General features: G+C 37.4%; 1 protein-coding gene across 17 annotated transcripts in view; it reads left to right on the top strand.

Moving 5' to 3' along the window:
• The window catches only part of LOC108718228 (myelin transcription factor 1-like protein), a 311,370-nt gene that overhangs the window by 225,627 nt on the left and 65,559 nt on the right, over positions 1-20,184 (top strand). For 16 of the 17 annotated variants that reach the window (XM_041565032.1, XM_041565041.1, XM_041565042.1 and 13 more), the window contains one exon: positions 8,768-9,742. The exons of the other annotated variant lie outside the window; for it this stretch is intronic. In XM_041565032.1, coding sequence (XP_041420966.1) covers positions 8,768-9,742 — 975 coding nt within the window. The remainder of the gene's footprint in view (positions 1-8,767; positions 9,743-20,184) is intronic. 17 annotated transcript variants of the gene reach the window in all.

Here is a 20,184-nt window from a genome sequence, read left to right as displayed (position 1 = left end):
GGGTGGAGGCACACCATATTAAAGTGAACCTGCTCTCCCATATAGTGGAGGCACAGGACTCCTGTAGCACCACACGCAACTAAATGCGTGCTAGATCTCATGCAGTAGCAGAAGATGGCTATAATTTTATAGTGAATAAAGTACCGCCTCTTGTAAATTATAAGGATATTATAAGTTACTGAACAGTACCTACAATATATGAAAGTATCAGTCCCTTGGAATGCTGAACTGCTACATAGACATGAAATCTTGTCCCTGTCTGCCACTAACTTTACTTGGGTATCGTTTACACGTACTTTAAGGAGCATCACAAGGCTGTCTTAATGCAGGCATGTAACCGGGCCACCTGTGGCTGGTGAGCACCCATTACTGTAAAATACACATGCAAGGTCTCTTCCACTTAGGCACTCCTCGTTGGAACAACAGGCTATCTGTTCTCACTAGTCCTCACTTACTTTCACTCTTGGGGGAAAATTCACTAAGGGCCGAAAATACGCTAGCGGCGCCTTTGCCGCACTTCGCCAGGGTGCCGCTAATTCACTAAAATCCGAAGTTGCGCTTAGAGAGGCGAAAAGTAGAGAAGTTGAGCTAGTGTTAATTCGTCAAGAAATCGTGTTAACGCTAGCGATGCCTAATTTGCATACCGCGCCAAGTTAAAGTACAATGGACGTATATGTAGCAACAAATACATTACACTACACAAGCTGGAAAAGCTTCATAAATAGAGTTGTTATTTTGCCCTATACATCTGCCCACTGTATAGTTTAGGTGCCATATGTTAGGAAATGTAGGGGGGAAGGAGGGTACCCCCCAAAAAAATTACGATCTTTTTCAGCCTATCACCCTTAAAAAAGTAAAAGACGCGAGCGTTTCAACTTTTTTTTGAAGCAAGCCCTATCTACTCTATTGCATTTTGCCTGGTCTGAGGTGGCGAAGGCAAGTCTGGCGCAAGAGGTAATGTTCAGTAAAATATGTCCCTTTGCCATATCGCAACTTCGCCTGGCATAAGGGCGAATTTGCGCTAGAGTTAGCCGCTTCGCACTTTAGTGAATTTGCCCCTTGGAAGGGAACTCACTTGCCACTGCTAACCTCTAGCTAACCTTGACAGTACTAACCTCCCCATAGGTCTTGCCACTTTAGTCTGGATGCTGCCTCTAGATATATTCAGGAATAGCAGTTCATGGCAGCCATCTTCCAGGTCTTCGGTAATCTGAGACCAGAGAAGTGGCACATGCGCAGTTAGAGCAATTTCCATGTTTCGCGACAACTGCGCATGCGCCGAAATAGAAATTGGTGAACCAAATTGGTGCACCAAGGACTAAGTAAAAAGTTAGGGGCATTTCCTGGGGGTGGGGCTCTATGTAGGGTAGGGGTTGGGTTTTTTTTTTAGTTAAGGGTTGAATTCTCCTTTAACTACAGTATCTACACATACAGAATATTATTATTAAGAGATTATTTTATCTATTTAAGGACAGGGCTGAGGTGGGCCCTCTCCACCAAGAGCTGGATTTTTTTATTTGATGCTCGGTACAGACACCAGCAACCCTGGGGGAGCAAGTGCTCTTTAAGTGAACATTTAGGGACACGCTCTTGCACTCCTGCACTTGTACCCTCAGGGTAGGTAAATAATCCTTAATATTCCTCACTGCTACTATTGATGGGCGAATTTGCAGCAAATTTGCCTGTTTTGCCACCGGCAAATATATTCTCGAATTTCTATCCCATAATGCATTCAATCCTATAGCAAAAACATTACATTCTTCTAGCGAGCCCCCTCAATTAATTCAATCTTGCAGACTGAAATTTCAGACATCACATTTTAAAAGCAAGATCATTCAATTTCTGGAGCTCCCAGCTATCGGAGAAGCCAAACTTTTAATTTTCTTATGCTTAAAAGCTAAGGTGTAAAAACCTGAGAATAAAATTACATACTTTTACTATCGAGAACATCAGCAGATGAACATCAGGCTGATTGTCATGGTTCCCTGTATAGATTATCTGTACATTTATAGAATATTGCACAAAATAACTTTTTTTAATCCTATTTTTTACTGAACCATACAAAGGCATTGGGTAAATAATTCTTTACAGATGTTATCATTATCTGCTATTTCCATTCCATATTCCTTCAGAGAAGCTTTTAAAATAGAGCATGTTTGAGATGATGCTCTCCTATCTAAATGTCAAACAAAAAAAAACTCATAATGAATCATTCAGAAACAACAAATGCTATTCATATAAAAAACAGTTGATAGCGGAATATATTGCAGGGATTCCCATCTAGTTGACTAAATATGAATCTATTGTCGTGTGGGGTTTGGAATGTATAAAAAATACCTACCATTTTTGGGATGCATTGAGTATGTGAATGACTCCACAACCCTGGTCATTGAGCTGTGAATCTATTAAAATAAAGTTACCTGGCCCCAATCTAGAAAACCACCAATCTTCTTCATTCTTCCCTTGTTGTAGTTAAGCAGAACACCAAATATGGCTACTAGTCCTGTCCTTCACCAAAGTATTTATGTGGAGAACAGTTGGAGATTAAACCCGTAAAGAAAAAATATACATCCGATCAATGTAGGTCTCTATAAAATTATATTGCATAAAACAGCTCATATGTAAATCCTGCTTTGTGTAAATAAACCATATTCATAATTACATACTTTTTTTTAGTATTATGTGACATTAGGTAATACTAAATAGAAAATTGCCATTTTAATAGCTAGGGACTGCCTCCTGGGATTCTAAGATTCACGGTGAACAAAAACAAACCAAATATGTTAGGTCACATGAGCCAATTAAAGGAGAAAGAAAGCTTTTATTGGCAATAGATTAACTGCAATAGTGCAAGCTATAACACTATATTTATTCTGTAGAATGCTTTACCATACCTGAGTAAAAAGCTCTAGAAGCTCTCTGTTTGTTTAGGATAGCAGCTGCCATATTAGCTTGGTGTGACATCACTTCCTGCCCGAGTCTCTCCCTGCTCACTTATAGCTCTGGGCTCAGATTACAACAGAGAAGGGAGGGGGGAAGCGGAGCAAACTAAGCAGGCTCACGCCTGGGGCAAGGAGGTTTAAGCTGAAGGCAGAAAGTCTGATACAGAAGCCCATGTGTACACAATAGAATGAAAGAAATGCTGTGTTTCTTTTGACAGAGGACTCAGAGCAGCATTACTTTGAGGGTTTACTGGTATATTTAGGTTGAGCTTTCTGATAAGACTTAGTTAGTTTTAAGCTTTCCTTCGCCTAACAGACAAAGTTCTGTCTTTTGCTTCCACACTTCTTCCTGTTACAGTTAGAGCTGCAGTATTTCTGGTCAGGTGATCTCTGAGGCAGCACAGAGACATCACAAAATGGCGGCTCAAGAGAAAACATATAGTAGGGCAATTTTACCTTAAATACATAGATATATATATTCCAATGTAGTGAGACTCTTTAATATTCCACTTAATATGTTATAAACTATCTGTTTATTGAGGGTATAGTTTTCCTTTAACAGTTAGCCTAATGGTGCTTCAATGTACTGGTACACTGCGAGCATTCTCTGATCTGTTACCTAGATCTATGATTTCATGCCATAATAACATTTAATTACTGTTCCTTGCCATAAAGCAGCCATAACTAACATGTACTGCCTTGTGTCTATGAATTAAAGGTATAGATGTGAGTCATCACCATTAAATTAGCCAAGTCCCTGCCAGACATAATGTTAATTGCCAATGGACATGCTGATCACTGCTATTTGACTGCTAGGGGATAAAATCAGTTGGGCCCATTCATGATGGTTGTGAATGGAGCTTTTTCTTCCCATTTCAGTAGTCGATAATGGCGTTATAATAAACAGCATATGTTTTGCAGACTTGGTTCCATAGACGTGTCAATATATTTTCAAGTGGGTGGTTTTCTGGAGGGCAATGACTGGCATTTTATTGCTGTCAGGTGTTTCTAAGCACTTTCCAAATGAAGACTATAAAGACCATGCTGGTAATTCCAGGGCTGGTGCCATTGCACATTAGCTGCTTTATAGTTTCGGCAATAAGAGACACACAGGAACAGGTGCAGCTTAAATGTTCTCAACACCGGTGCAACACATTACTGGGGAATATATAAATAGATGGCATAATCTTAGCATGCAAATCTCTGCTAGACATTATAGTCATGGGGATATGTTTACTACAAATATCATTTCATTTGTGACCTACTTCAGTTTATTTTTGTTCACATCTGGCTGCAAGAGACTCTTTGCTTATCCCCCTCATTAGCAGGCTGTACATCTTATGTGTGATCAACGCCAGAGCATCTAGATGATGAGAGTATTGTCAAGTTTGTACTTTGATGTCAGATTGAAAAAACTGTTTATAAATATTGCAGTCTGTGTTCCCCAGAATATGCTAATTTTGAAAGAAGGAAGTTTGTACATTTTTCTAATCAACTGTATATTTGCATGGCATCGGAAGCAAATGTATTCTGTATCACAGGGGCATCCAAAAGGTGATCATCATTTACCATTGATGTTGAGCTGACAGCCTGTAGATCAGAGGTGCCCAAAAGGTAGATCGGGATCTACCAGTAGACAATTAGCTGGTAGTGATCAGTAGATCTCAAGACACCCTCAACAAACAGCTTGTCCCTCATATTTCATGCTTCTCATTCAGATATTTATTATGTTAAGGTTACATAAGAAATAGTTTTTTTGTTAAATATACATATTCTCATAAATCAATATTTAAGTAATATTTTCCATGGAACAGAATGCTAACAATGCTTTTATGGTTCTAAATCACAATGGGACAAAATGTCTGAGGAGCAATGGGACAATATCACTAAAAGTAGACCTCACAGTAGTAAAGTATGGGCACTCCTGAACTAATGCTGCCCAGTATTGCTACAACAGGTCATGGAACTCCGAGGTTACTTCTAATATCCTAATTTTTTTCAAAAAGGGGTATTTTATTTAGTATAATACACAAGTTTTAGTGAGTCATGTGAAAGAAATGACATCACTACCATTTAGAACTGATGACATCACTAGTCACCATTTATAAAGATATAATTTACAAGATATTTAAGGTTTTTGTGTATTATATATATATGTGGAATGTTTTATCACATGCCTATCCACAAGTGGCAGAATTTCAAAAGCCTCCATCATATAGGAGACCCAGAAATAGGAGGCATAAGTCAGTGAAAGGCGATATTGGATTTAATAAGAAGCCTACCTCCCAACTGTCCAAATTTCTGTGACAGTCCCGATTTTGACAGCTCAGCCAGAAGACCCGGGTTTCTTACTGAAATGTGAAAAGTTTCTCTTTGATCTCCAGCACTGGTACCAGAAAAAGTTACAAAGTTTCTGAAACTTAATTAAAATAAGAGGCTTTTTGGCAGAGAGCCCAGGACACTGAACACCTGCTCTTAGATACATTTGTAACAATTTAAGATAAGCAAAGGAACAATTGTAACAATTTATTATAAGCAGGCCTCTTTGGGAATTGGTGACTCACAGCAAATATTCTGTCTCAAACTGTAATAACACAAAACATGGCCCTAAAACTCTTAGAAATGTGTTCAAACTTTCATAACCTGCCAAATTTTGTAAAATCGACATGGTAACTAGGGGGTGTGGCCATAACATCTGTGTGGTCAAAACTTTTTGCGCGGCTGATGTTTTTGTCCCTCTTTACATTTTTCAAATGTTGGGAGGTATGAAGAAGGACAGAGTAAAGATGGTAGAGTAGGTATCCATGTTTGGGATGTGCACATTGTGATAGTCTAATAAAAGGCTTCACATTTAGCCACCCACAGTCCGGTAAAATACTGTATATAAGATAAGAGGATATTATTGTTCCACTTATAATGTATTTTATTATATTAAGGGGCCGATTCACTAACTTCGAGTGAAGGATTCGAAGTTAAAAAACTTCGGATTTCGAAGTTTTTTTTGGGCTACTTCGAACATCGAATGGGCTACTTCGACCTTCGACTACGACTTCGAATCGAAGGATTCAAAGTAAAAATCGTTCGACTATTCGACCATTCGATAGTCGAAGTACTGTCTCTTTAAAAAAAACTTCGACCCCCTAGTTCGCCATCTAAAAGCTACCGAACTCAATGTTAGCCTATGGGGAAGGTCCCCATAGGCTTGGCTAACTTTTTTTGATATTCCTTCGATCGTTGGATTAAAATCGAACGATTTGAAGGATTTAAACGTTCGATCGAAGGAATTATCCTTCGATCATTCGATCAAACTATCTGCGCTAAATCCTTCGACTTCGATATTCGAAGTCGAAGGATTTTAATTCCTAGTCGAATATCGAGGGTTAATTAACCCTCGATATTCGACCCATAGTGAATCGGCCCCTTAATGTCCATGGGGTCTAATATATGTAGGAGAGACAATACTGTATAACAAATTAGGGATTGCAACTCCCAGTATCACTCCACAGTCAGAAATGAAGTAATTAAATTGCCAGTTCCACATAATTTTAAACAAGCAGAACATATTGCCTCTCAATTGCTATATGCTGTCTTGGAATCAATTGTGGTATATGGAGGTAATAGAGAGTTATAGTTGAAAAAAATTTGAAGCATTTTGTATACATACCCTGAAGCCATTAGATTCCCGCGGGATGACTCCTCATTACGGGTTATATTGTTTTGTGTAATTGCCATAAACTAAACTGGTGTTATTTTGTGTCATTGTGAGTTGTAGTTTAACTTTAATACATTATATGACCATGTACCTTTAAGACAAAGCTAGTGGGTGGTACGGTAAGCAGGAACAAATAGACTTACGGGTATAAAGAGTGTGATTTGATTTGTGAGTGTATATCATGTTTGAGAAAGGGACATGAGTTAAGAAAAATCGCATGTATGTTTGCATGCTGCTTTTAATTTTTTCAATTCAAGTGCTGGCTACTTTTGAGCTATATATATATTTATATATATATATATATATATATATATATATATATATATATATATATATATATATATATATATATATATATATATATATATATATATATATATATATATATATATATAATACACAAAAGCCATGAATATCCTGTAAATTATATCCTTATAAACGGTGAGTTCTGATGTCATCAGTTATAAACGGTGAGTTCTGATGTCATTTATGTCACATGACTCATTGAAATTTGTGTATTATAATAAATAAAGTACCCCCAGTTGTAAAATATGAGGATATTATAAGTTACCTCGGAGTTCCATGACCTGTATAAAAACACTCGGCCTTCGGCCTCGTGTTTTTATATGGTCATGAAACTCCTCGGTAACTTATAATATCCCTATATTTTACAAAAGGGGGTACTTTATTCACTATATATATATATATATATATATATATATATATATATATGCAGATAGGAGCACAACCATGCAAAAAATAAAATAAATAAACAGAGTACCAAACTCACTAGTTTTATTACAAAAAAATCCAACGTTACGAACACAAACGGTGGTCTTCCTCAGGAAAATAATCAACTCAGCCGGTTAATTAGTCTCTTAGGAAGAGCAAAACTTTTTACTTTCTATTAAATCGCAGTTAGTGCATTACTCAATTTCTTTTTATAAATATATATGTACATATGAACCCAAATAGTTAAATTAAGTTTCATATTTTTCTAATAAATTATGACTTTTGATGACTTTTCTAAAAAATGCTAGTAATGCTATCATTGAAAAATGTGGAAAGCTTCTGAGAATTCCTGCTATCTTATCTTATTTTCTGAAGGAGGTGCTAAAATAGAACTGAGTGTGCATTAAGAATACTTGGTGTCAAGGAGCATTTTTCTGTAAGAATATTAGAAAAATCTGAAGAATCTCTTTTCATGCTTATTATTAGGATATCATTTTGCAAGATATAGTGATGTTTAGATAAGTGGCTTAATATCTTCTAGCAATGTGCATTATTTAAAGATATAACAACTGTGATGTAGCGTGGGACATAGCCTACTTACATAGTTAAACCAGGCTGAAAAAAGACCAAAGTCCATCAAGTTCAACCACTCCAAATGAAACCCAGTGTCCATACATACTGTCCATACTCACACCAACCCTCGATAATTAACCCTCGATATTCGACTGCCGAATGTAAATCCTTTGACTTCGAATATCGAAGTCGAAGGATTTACCGCAATTAGTTCGATCGAACGATTAAATCCTTCGAATCGAATGATTCAAAAGATTTTAATCCATCGATCAAATGATTTTTCTATGACCAAAAAAACATAGGAAAGCCTATGGGGGCCTTCCCCATAGGCTAACATTGCACCTCGGTAGGTTTTAGGTGGCGAAGTAGGGGGTCAAAGTTTTTTTTCAAGAGACAGTACTTCGACTATCGAATGGTCGAATATTCGAACCATTTAGTTCGAAACGTTCGATTCGAAGTATTTTTTATTCTATTCCTTTACTCGAGCAAAGTAAATGTGCCCCTTAATGTTTATATACAGAGCTTAGCTGCTATTTGCCATATAATGAAGTATGCCTTGGTGCCCTATTACAACCCGGATGGCTGCCCTGTGACTACACAGAAGCATATTTATATAAAATATATTTGAGCCTCTAAAGATTGTGATAATTATACATCTATCTGTCAAAATTTCAGTCAAGTCAGGTACTAAATTGCCCCTTTAAAAAGACTACAGAGCTATACCACAGAACATTTTATTCTATTTGTTCTACTCATCTCCATGGCCAATCAATGTTCTAGTTAATTTTTTTTTTTGTTTTCTTTTTAGACTATCATCCAATGGACTGCAACAGTTCTCGATTATTGCATGACACAGAAAAAGATGGTAATAACAATGATGAATATGATAATTATGACGAACTGGTTGCCAAGTCATTGTTGAATCTTGGCAAAATAGCTGAGGATGCCGCATACAGAGCCAGGACAGAGTCTGAAATGAACAGCAATACATCTAATAGTATGGAAGACGATAGTGACAAAAATGAGAATGTAGGACGAAAAACTGAGCTAAGTTTAGATTTGGACAGCGATGTTGTAAGGGAAACAGTGGATTCCCTTAAGCTTCTCGCACAAGGACATGGTGTAGTGCTTTCAGATAACCTCAATGAAAGACACTTTGATGACAATGCAATGCAGGAAGATACAAGGAATATGAACTTTGTAATGTTAGGGAAACCTACAAACAATGGACATGCAGAGAAATTGGTAGAGGAGAGTGACGAGGAGGTATGCTTGAGCAGTTTGGAATGCTTGCGGAACCAATGTTTTGATTTGGCCAGGAAACTTAGTGAAACCAATACCCATGACAGAAGTCAACAACAAAGTATAAACATGCGAATGCTTAGGCAAGATGAAGCTTTTTCTGATCAAACACAAGATAGGAATTATTCAGACATGATGAACTTGATGAGACTTGAAGAACAACTCAGCCCCAGATCAAGAACTTTTTCTAGCTGTGCAAAAGAGGATGACTGCATTGAAAGAGATGATGATACTACCTCCATCACCTCAGACAGGTCAGAAGAAGTATTCGATATGACAAAAGGCAACTTGACACTTCTTGAAAAAGCCATTGCCTTAGAAAGTGAAAGAGCCAAGGCAATGAGGGATAAAATGGCTATGGATTCAGGAAGAAGGGACAGCATGAGGGCTTGCGAGGACCATTTGGTCAGACAGCTCTCAGGGGAAGAAAGGAGACCAAAGACCAACGATGGTCATGTAAAAAAGCCATGCTATACGAAAGGTAAAATTTATCTGCTTATCTGGATAATACTTTCTAGAGCCTAACACTTTTTTTTTTTGCACTGTACGATCAACTATTCAGATATAATAATAATTATACTTTCTAAATTTCAAAAGATTTTAGGCACATAACTGAGGAGTTCATGACATACTCATTCAATTATCATAGATAGAAATGACAAATACATGAATCAAAGCAATCATCTTTTATTGCCTCTCTGAGTACATAATAAGGCTTGATGTAGAGTGCAAAGAAAGATGGATGTTGCAGAGTCCAAGTGAATCAGGGGTCATTTGCTCTAACAATATGCAATTATTCTTTTATGTCTTAATTGAAGATCGGATTAGTTTCTGAATACCATATGTGGAATAACTAGGTGTTCCATTAAAAATGAAATGAGAGCAAAAATCTTTGTATATTGTCCATAAAAAGTGTATAAAACTGTTGCCACCAATGTGAAATAAATCTTAAAATGAATAACAAAAAAATAGTATTATCTTATCAAAGCAATGATGGATAATGTTTTCCATTTTGCCTTGAATTGTTGGTAGTTAGCTTACAGTTTTCCTGCAAAGTGTTTTTTCACAAACAAAAGGACCAGGTCAAGGCACTGATAGGAAACAAAACTATAGCTCAAGGAAATACTTTTTCTATGTAAAACACATAGCTTTTTATATGAGAAGGAGATGTAAGACCACTGGTAAATTCCAATTTGTTAACTACCCTCTGAATCTAGTCACTTACATGCCATCCCAGACTGATGCTCCTCTTCTTAAAGAATGCACCAGCTCAGGGTACTATTTGTTTCCTGAGCTTGACTTCCTTCTGAAACATAAAGCCATTGCCTGTGTTGTCTGTGAAGGTTTTCATTCATCCAGGTCATGGTATATCTAGAAGAAGGTAATCTAGAGCAACTGGACTTGCTGATGTAATTGAAGACATTTCACTACTCATCAGAGCATCTCCTTCAGTTCAACTGACTAGCATGTGAAGTCCTCGGCATAGAAACTATTCCAATAATCCAATCACAGTCGTGCAGTGTAACTGTCCACCATTATGACTGGATTAGTGGAAGAGTTTATATGCCAAGGACTTCCCATACCAGTCAGTTGAAGTGAAGAAGTTGCTCAGTAGTGGTGGAAGCTACTCAGTTACTAGATATATCCTGGTGTTACACCAAGAGATTTGACTACCCTTCGCTGCAGCTACGCGTAATAAAGTGTTGCATCCTACAGTAGAAAATTAGCAATTCCTTCGTTAGTGCACTGAGCACATCCAGTTTTTAGTAAATAATTGTGCAAGTGTTGTCGTTAAGTCTATCTTAGTTGGCAAAACATTTTATGACTAGCATTTTCTAAATAGAGCACATTACAAATTCATAGGCAAACCTCAAGATAAGATAATAGAGAGGCTTGATAGAGATTATTCTGCAGAGACCACTCTTTACAAGGTACTACTGGGTGTTTCCATGCCTTGTGCATACAATTGCATGTGGCCCATGGGCAAACAGGTTGGGGATGCTATACATGAATCAAAGCGTGAAAAAAGATTGAAAAAAGTGAAGAGGTTACAAAAGATGATGAAAGTAATAAGTTATAGTTGGTGTACAGATGGCATCAGAAGATGTTTTTAGATAACAGATCAGATATACAGAGGCAGAGGCTTAAGAACGTGTATAAGAAAACTATATTTGTGCATTGGAGTGTACTGATAAACAATGCAGGAACTCAACAACAAAGGCCGTCTACCAGCATGAAGAGTGGTTGCTGTGGTCGATGAGTATGGCTTTAAGATCAATTGGATTGGGTAGGAAAAGTCTGTTAAGAAACGTTTGCCATTAAGTTGAAAGAATCTTCAACAAATGGAAGCCACATAACGGATGTTAGAGGTCAGAGTCAAAAGTGGCTCCTCTAATGGCCTGTGACAATACATGAAGGTAAGCTGAAATCTGAAGCTTTCTTTCAATATCCAGTAGCTTTATTTATTTCAGCTATTGAATGTTCCTTTTTTAAAGTGTTCTATAAGAATAGTTGAGCAAAAGAATTCTCTCTCTATATACAGTATATATTTATATATATATATATACTGAAAGTGGCTATTATAGATAATTCTCTGTAACTATCCACCTTATTTATTTTCACAGTGGTCTCCACAGAAGATGCACAATTCCCTATTATCTCAATACACTGAGTTCACTTATGAATGGATTGTAAGGTGTTCTATTTATAAAACTCCAGTGGTAGTAAACTATTGCCAAGTTTTCTATGTATTTCTAAACTTTGTGTCACATACTATGCGAAACTGAGCTGTTAGTAGAACCCCTGCTCCTATACCTTTGCTGTGACTTGATTCCGCAGCTGCTGTGAGGTGTAGCCAACACCCTATTGTTAACTGAATGCTAGAAACTAGTAAGTCACCCAGCAGTCTATGTGCAATTCCAACAATGAGTGGTTTCAGATTGGGCTCAATAAGTCATAATTCAGAAATCATTTTATAAAGACCACATGCAAACCATTGTCCCGATTTTTAATGAACTGCAATCTTTCTGTAGTTTAAAGCCTTTAATCTGCCATGGTCAGACAATGAACCATGTTTTAGGTAACACACCCTTCATCAGGAAGCATCAAGTAAGCGTGTGTGGGAAATGAGTGAGGTTGTGAGCTAGGGGACAATATCGTTGTCTAAAGTCAAAAGGTATTGAATTGTTTATTAGTGCTTTTTCACAAATAGATTTAAATATATACCAATGTGTGTGCGTATTAGAATGTTTACTAAATATAACCTTTTATTTGTGTTGAAAACATGCCATTTCCAGCCATATTCATTTTTAGGGTTTAGTTCTCCTTTGACCCAACATTTCTAACCCAATCATTCAGTATGGGAGTCAGCATCACATTCCACTGGGTGTAAAGGGGTGTTCAGCTTTTGCAGTCCTACTAGAAAGAACAAAAAGTATTCTATGAAAATTAAGATTAACCCAGTATATTAAACTTATTGATCCAGCCTACAGATTCAACATCTCTATATTAGTAATGATCCAGGCCTTCTAAGTTGTCACAGGAGTTTCCCAACTTGGATTATGTTAGAAGGGTCTGTAACATAGTAATATAGTAACATAGTAAGTTAGGTTGAAAAAAAGACACAAGTCCATCAAGTTCAACCTTTTAACCTGCCTAACTGCCAGTTGATCCAGAGGAAGGCAATCAAACCCCATCCGAAGCCTCAGAGGTGGAAAAAATTCCTTTCTGACTCCAAAATGGCAATCGGACTAGTCCCTGGATCAACTTGTACAATGAGCTATCTCCCATAACCCTGTATTCCCCTCACTTGCTATAAAGCCATCCAACCCCTTCTTAAAGCTATCTAATGTATCAGACTGTACCACTGATTCAGGGAGAGAATTCCACATCTTCACAGCTCTCACTGTAACAAACACCTTCCAAATATTTAGGTGGAACCTCTTTTATTCTAATGGGAATGGGTGACCTTGTGTCAGCTGGAAAGACCTACTGGTAAATAAAGCATTAGAGAGATTATTATATGATCCCCTTATATATTTATACATGGGATCCATGCAAGGGGCGAGGTAGTTACATCACGGCAGAGGTGCAGTGATGCAATGGGGTGGGGCTATGATGTGGCAATCAGTGATTGGGCGTTTACAATGTCAATCGAGGGGGATCCTGCTATGTTTTTCCTTATTCTGAAAACCAGGCGGTTTTGACCGGGGCAACTCTTCTGAAAACTGGGCTGTCTGGGTCAAAATCGGACAGATGGCAACTCTAGCCTTGTGCCAGATTGCAATGAGGCTCATACAAAATTAGGCGCTAAAATGCACCAGCACACTTGTCCTTAAAGGGATACTGTCATGGGGAAAAAAATTTTTTTCAAAATGAATCAGTTAATAGTGCTGCTCCAGCAGAATTCTGCACTGAAATCCATTTCTCAAAAGAGCAAACAGATTTTTTTATATTTAATTTTGAAATCTGACATGGGGCTAGACATATTGTCAATTTCCCAGCTGCCCCAAGTCATGTGACTTGTGCTCTGATAAACTTTAATCACTCTTTACTGCTGTACTGCAAGTTGGAGTGATATCACCCCCTCCCTTTTTCCCCCCAACAGCCAAACAAACGAACAATGGGAAGGTAACCAGATAACAGCTCCCTAACACAAGATAACAGCTGCCTGGTAGATCTAAGAACAACACTCAATAGTAAAAACCCATGTCCCACTGAGACACATTCAGTTACATTGAGAAGGAAAAACAGCAGCCTGCCAGAAAGCATTTCTCTCCTAATGTGCAGGCACAAGTTACATGACCAGGGGCAGCTGGGAAATTGACAAAATGTCTAGCCCCATGTTAGATTTCAAAATTGAATATAAAAAAATCTGTTTGCTCTTTTGAGAAATGGATTTCAGTGCAGAATTCTGCTGTAGCAGCACTATTAACTGATTCATTTTGAAAAAATGTTTTTTTCCCATGACAGTAAACTCTTGAGAAGTGATGGGCGAAAAATTAGCGGAAAAATTGGTATGAAATTGGTAATTCTGACATTTTCACAAAAAAATCTTGAAAATCTGACATTTTCACGGAAAAACCGTGAAATTCGGACATTTTCACAAAAAAATTTGTGAAAATCTGATATTTTCACAGAAAAACCGTGAAATTCAGACATTTTCACCAAAAAAATTGTGAAAATCTGACATTTTCACTCAAAATCGGAAATTGACGCCAGCGAATTTTTTCACGAAACACGGAAATTATCTGTGAATTCGTGCCAGGCGAATTTATACGTCCATCACTACTCACTGCTTTCTGCCAGTGTAGGAAAACCAGCAAACTGGAACACAGTACAGTTAAACTCTCCTTTCCCTTCCCCATTCACATTATCAGAATTATTTCACAACCCCACACATTTTGAACCTGACAGAGCTATGACACAGGCTATTACAAGAAGGACATTATTTGTCTAGTAAGATTTGTTGCACCCTTCCTTTCGCAAACATGGCTGGCATTCCGTTATGCTCATTATTGACAAACAGATAAAGATGAGTTAAACTTGACTGAGCACTATAGGACTGGATAAATACGTTAATATAGGGGCAGTGACTACACATTAATTATCCTAAGATACCTGGGTAGTAGGCATTATTTGACATTCGAGTCATGATGTGACTTATGTTAAGATCAATAGCAATTTCTTTCTTAAACGCATTTCACTTCCTTTGTGAGAACACCACCTTGAGTGCAATCCAATAAAGCAGCAGAAAGGTAAATTCAAATGGCATAAAATAAAGGAGGGAGGTGCGCAGATTTTATTTCTCCTTCTTCCACCCTGCTGGAATTTGCATGCAAATGCTAGACTCTTCCTAACTTTCATTCTCCCCGAACTTCTTTTTATCTAGCTTTTTATTTTCCTCAATTACATTTTGGGCAAGGCAAAATATATTATTATTGATTGCAGAAAACAAGATGTGAGCACATAAAAGCTAATAAAATGAGAATATAATAAAGCTCGCCGGTGCCTCTCTGATGTAAATGATATAACGACTCACAGAGATGGCTGTTAATATTTTATCATATTTGCTCCTCAGACTTGTAAGGCTCTGGCAGAGTGCTAATAATGGATATTTACCTTTGATAAACCAGATAGTCAGGCTTGGTCTGCTGGTGAGCGCAACTATAAATCTCAGAAAATGGCTTTCATTAATACATATTCTTGTTCTTGTTCTACTGATTTGTTTTTGGTTTAAGAAAAGCGCTCAGTCCTTTCATCTAGGAATGTTCTGGGTAAACTAATAATATGAATGTAGTCACATGTTGAATACTTCCCTCTAAATGTCTTTTTTGATCAACTTTCAGGGCTCTAAATCAGGCCTATCACAGAGGGATGACATAAATTGGTGATACACAGTGAGGGCGTGTTCATGCTGGAAGAAATATAAGAGAATATATGGGGTTGACTAACACCTTTCTAGAGTTCCTTGTAATGTAATTACATTTATAATGACTGCAGGTATATTTTGTATCTAAACTCCTAAGCTCATAAATAAAACTACCAAAAACAAAAAATACTTTTGTGTACAGGGATGGGACCTGTTATCCAGAGTGCTGGGGATCTGGTGTTTTCTCTATTTGAATTTCTATATTATAAGTCTAATAAAAAATTAACCAAATACTAAATCTGTCTTAGTTTAGATCAAGTACAAATTACTGTTTTATTATTACAGAGGAAAAGCAAATAATTTTTTTTTAATTATTTGATTAAAATGGAGTGTATGGGAATTGGTCAAGCTTTCTGGATAACGGGTTTCCTGATAACAGATCCCATACCTGTAATACCAATTGCTCAGATGATAGGTAGTAAAGACAGCATCGGACTGGGGGCCCATGGTCCACCCGGGCCTCCAGTCTCAGGGGACCCCACACCAGCCGGAAAGTCCTCTCTAACTGCCAAGCACCCCGGATCAGGGGGGGAGGAAAGGAGAGGGGCACAGGAAGCGGGTCTGGGCCGGTGGGGCCCAAAAGAGCTGGGGCCCACCAGGTATTTATTTATTTATGTCCTGCCGGCCCAGACCAACCCTGAGTAAAGAACAGTTTCATGACAAATCAGAGAATCTGTAGGGGACCGTAAAGTAGAAAAGGAGGTGCCATCTGCCCCCCAAAACACCAGTTGGATAGACCTGCTTTAAATGTTCAAGAACTGCAGTTTATCTGCTTCATTTTATTTGAAGAATGAAGCAGTTGCACATCTTGAGCACCAAGCTTTGCCTTTAGTGTTTCTACTAACTGTCATCCATCTTTTCTCTTCTTCATCCTTTATCCTACTCTTTAGATTTTGTATGCTTCCTATTCTGTATTATTTTTTAACTCCTATTATGCCTTACCCTAAGTCTTTTCTGATGTTGTTGAATCTTGACAAGGAAATTTAAGCTCTGGAAAGGTCTTGAGGATTTGATTTTCCATTCTTCTTAACACTGTATAGAAATACAAGAAAGAGAAAGTAGCACATTTGGTGCATTAAGACACATTAAGGGGCAAATTTACTTAAGGTTGAATATCGAGGGTTAATTAACCCTCGATATTCGACTGTCGAAGTTAAATCCTTCGACTTCGAAAATCGTTAGATTTGAAGGATTTTAATCCATTGATCGAACGATTTTTGTTCGACCAAAAAATACTTAGGAAGCCTATGGGGACCTTCCCCATAGGCTAACATTGACTTCGGTAGCTTTTAGGTGGCGAACTAGGGGGTCGAAGTTTTTTCTTAAAGAGCCAATACTTTGACTATCGAATGGTCGAATAGTCGAACGATTTTTAGTTCGAATCGTTCGATTCGAAGTCGTAGTCGAAGGTTAAAGTAGCCCATTCGATGGTCGAAGTAGCCAAAAAAAACATTCGAAATTCAACGTTTTTTCCTCTATTCCTTCACTCGAGCTAAGTACATGGCCTCCCTAAGTAACTCGAAATTTCTTTATTCTTTGCTTGATGAATACCAAATTATTTTAAAAAAATAAATTGCTCATCCCATATTCTATAGTTAAAGAAAAGCATAACAATGCTACAACTATTAGACTAACCTTAACATTTAGGAGGTTATTTACCAAATTTCAAACTTATGTGAATTTTTTTTTACTCTAATAATGTATTCACAACTCGAATGGAAGGTTATTTAAGAAAAAACTTGAACGTCTAATATTCGATCAAATAGTTCCACCCAAAAATTTGAATTGAATTTGAATCGAGTTTTCTCCAAAAAAAAATTTGAATGTCAGGAAGGCAATTAACATATTCAAATGTTCAACTGACCCAGGTTTTAGGTGGCGAATATTCGAATTAGAACTGTTTCCATGGTTGAGATAAATCTCACATTCAAATTTACATTCGAGTTGGTGCTTTTAAATTTGAGTTTGTGAGTTTTGACACACAAAAAAAAAAAATTCAAATTATATTAGAATTTTCGAAAGAAAGCAGGAGGAGGAGGAAGGAGGACCGGGGGATGACGAAAGCCGGGGGTCTGTTATAACCCTGATTAGTTTGAAAACACCAGGAACAGTGATTTCTTTAACTATTACCCAATCTACCTATTTAGGATTAGATCTTGATAATCTCTTGATTCAGTAAAAGAGATCCAGTGAAACCATTTGCGAGTGAATCGTATTTGTTGGTTTTTCTCAGTTTTAACCTGTTTCAGATTTTCAAACTGGAATATTTCTTGTACCTTAAGTAACCATTCTTTTATCGTTGGGATATTAACCGATTTCCAGTATTTAGGGATAAGAGACTTGGCTGCGTTAATGAGGACGGGGGCCACGTTTTTTTTGTATTGCACTATGGACAAATTATTTTTTTTTTTTTTTATAATTCAAAGGTTTTTATTGTTTTAACAATTTCAAACACAGCCTCACAGTAAACACCAGTCAAGCATTGGTATAGCAGAGGAAACAGTTGGTTAAGTTGACTTGCTGAGGGACTAGCGTCCCACTAGAGGCCGTTAGAAGAGAAGAGCAAGAAGAGGAAAAAAGATGAGAGAAGAAAGAAAAACAAAGAAAAAGAGGGTAGGGGGGGGTAGGGCAGGGGGGGCTATTGAAGTTAGAACAGAGCTAACCTACAGATATGGGGCCTGGTGGTCATCAATTCTTCCATGTGTCTTCGCCGGGTATGGGTCTATGCCAGTTTGCCTATCATCTCGTTGGCGGGGATAGGCTCACGTCTGGGCTTGGAAGAAATAGGCTTCTTTCCATCGCTTCCACATTTGCATTGAGGTTGAGCTGAGTTGCAATTGTTTGTTGGATCCGAGCGCCATTTGTTCATATGTGAGATTCGAGTCAATTAGGGTTATCAGTTCCCGTGTGCTGGGCACTTCGGTCTTTTTCCAATATCTGGGAATCAGGAGCCTGGTCGGACAAATTATTTTTATGTAGAAGATAACAAGCTGGTGAATCTTCCAGATCCAGGTCCGTAATTTTTTTAATTAATCTTTGTATATCGAGCCAGTAAAGTCTGATCTTATTGCAATGCCAGAAGATATGACTCAAATTGGCCATTGGTTGGTTACAGCTTTCCTCCTTCCTCCTCCTCCTGCTTTCTTTCTTTTCTTTTCTCTTTTTTTTTTGTTTTTTCTTTCTGTAAAATACTTATAAGGGTATCTCCTCCGAATGAGGAATATACATCTGTTCCTATCTATATATATGAAGTAGAGATGGGAATGTACTAAGCTTGTATGTGGTTCTAAACGTTTATTTATTTATTTTATTTTATTTATTTATTTATTTATTTTTTTTCTGGAAAAATCAAAATAAAGAATTTAAAAAAAAAAAAATTTGAATTTTCGGGTCAGGACTATTCGATCAAATATGACGTTCAATTTTTTTCATAAATAAACTCCCATTCGAGTTGTGAGTACATTCAGATTTGCTAGAGTAAAAAAAAAATCACATAAATTTGAAATTCGACCTTTGATAAATAATCCCCCATGTACATATAGTATATCACATTAAAATTAACTCTTATATCCCGTAACAGTTTTTTGGCAAATTAACTACCGCCTACCTCAGAAATAAACGTACAAACGTAAAAAGAACAGAAAACTGTACACTAATGTCATGGTGTCGAGAGGCTAAAAGCTGCAATGCTCCACTCAATGCTCCAATGTATAGAACTTGGATTGTAAAATCATTTCCATTGTCTTTTTGCTGCAACGAATGGCAAAGAGACTGAATTACATAATGACACATTCAAGGCTGATGGATTGATGATTTCTATGAAAGTCTAAGCATTTCTCCTCTTTTCAAGGCTGATCTGAAATTAACAAACCATGTCTGCCTGTCTGTGTGTTATGCAAGAGGGAACTATCCATGTGTTTTCCATCTGCTGGGGAAATAAATGTTTTATCTACGTCTTCTCCTTATTCATCCTTATTCATTATTCGTCTTTTCCTTATTCATCCTCCACCTGAGTCTGGATTTTACATTTCCTCTTTTTTTCTGTGCTCTTTATGGCTAGTTTTTTTTTATAAAATTGTTTATAGAAATGTGCAGAGTATTATTTCAATTATCCTACCATGGGTATTAAATATATTTTAGAAAAAAAACTTCCACACTCATCAACTGATGAGCCTGCCTTCATTATATTGGGGTGCTATTAACCTCCACTGCCGTTCTGCTGCTACTTGCATGTAGGTTAATAAACCTCAACAGCCGCTCCTCCTCTGCCAATCCCTACACTGGCTTCCTCTACTTTTCAGAATAAAATTAATGACCCTGACATTCAAAGCACTTCATAACTCTACCTCACCCTACATCTCTGAACTCACCTCTAAATACTCACCCAACCGCTTACTATTCTCCTCTATTGACCTGCTACTCAACTCTTCTCTCATTACCTCCTCACATGCTTGCATTCAAGACATTCCTCCTCTGGAACTCTCTCTCACAGT

Source organism: Xenopus laevis, chromosome 5S, assembly GCF_017654675.1.
Source record: "Xenopus laevis strain J_2021 chromosome 5S, Xenopus_laevis_v10.1, whole genome shotgun sequence".
NCBI classification, from domain to species: domain Eukaryota; kingdom Metazoa; phylum Chordata; class Amphibia; order Anura; family Pipidae; genus Xenopus; species Xenopus laevis.
The sequence above is the reverse complement of the archived record's forward strand: the minus strand, read 5'-3'. Positions and strand labels throughout refer to the sequence as shown.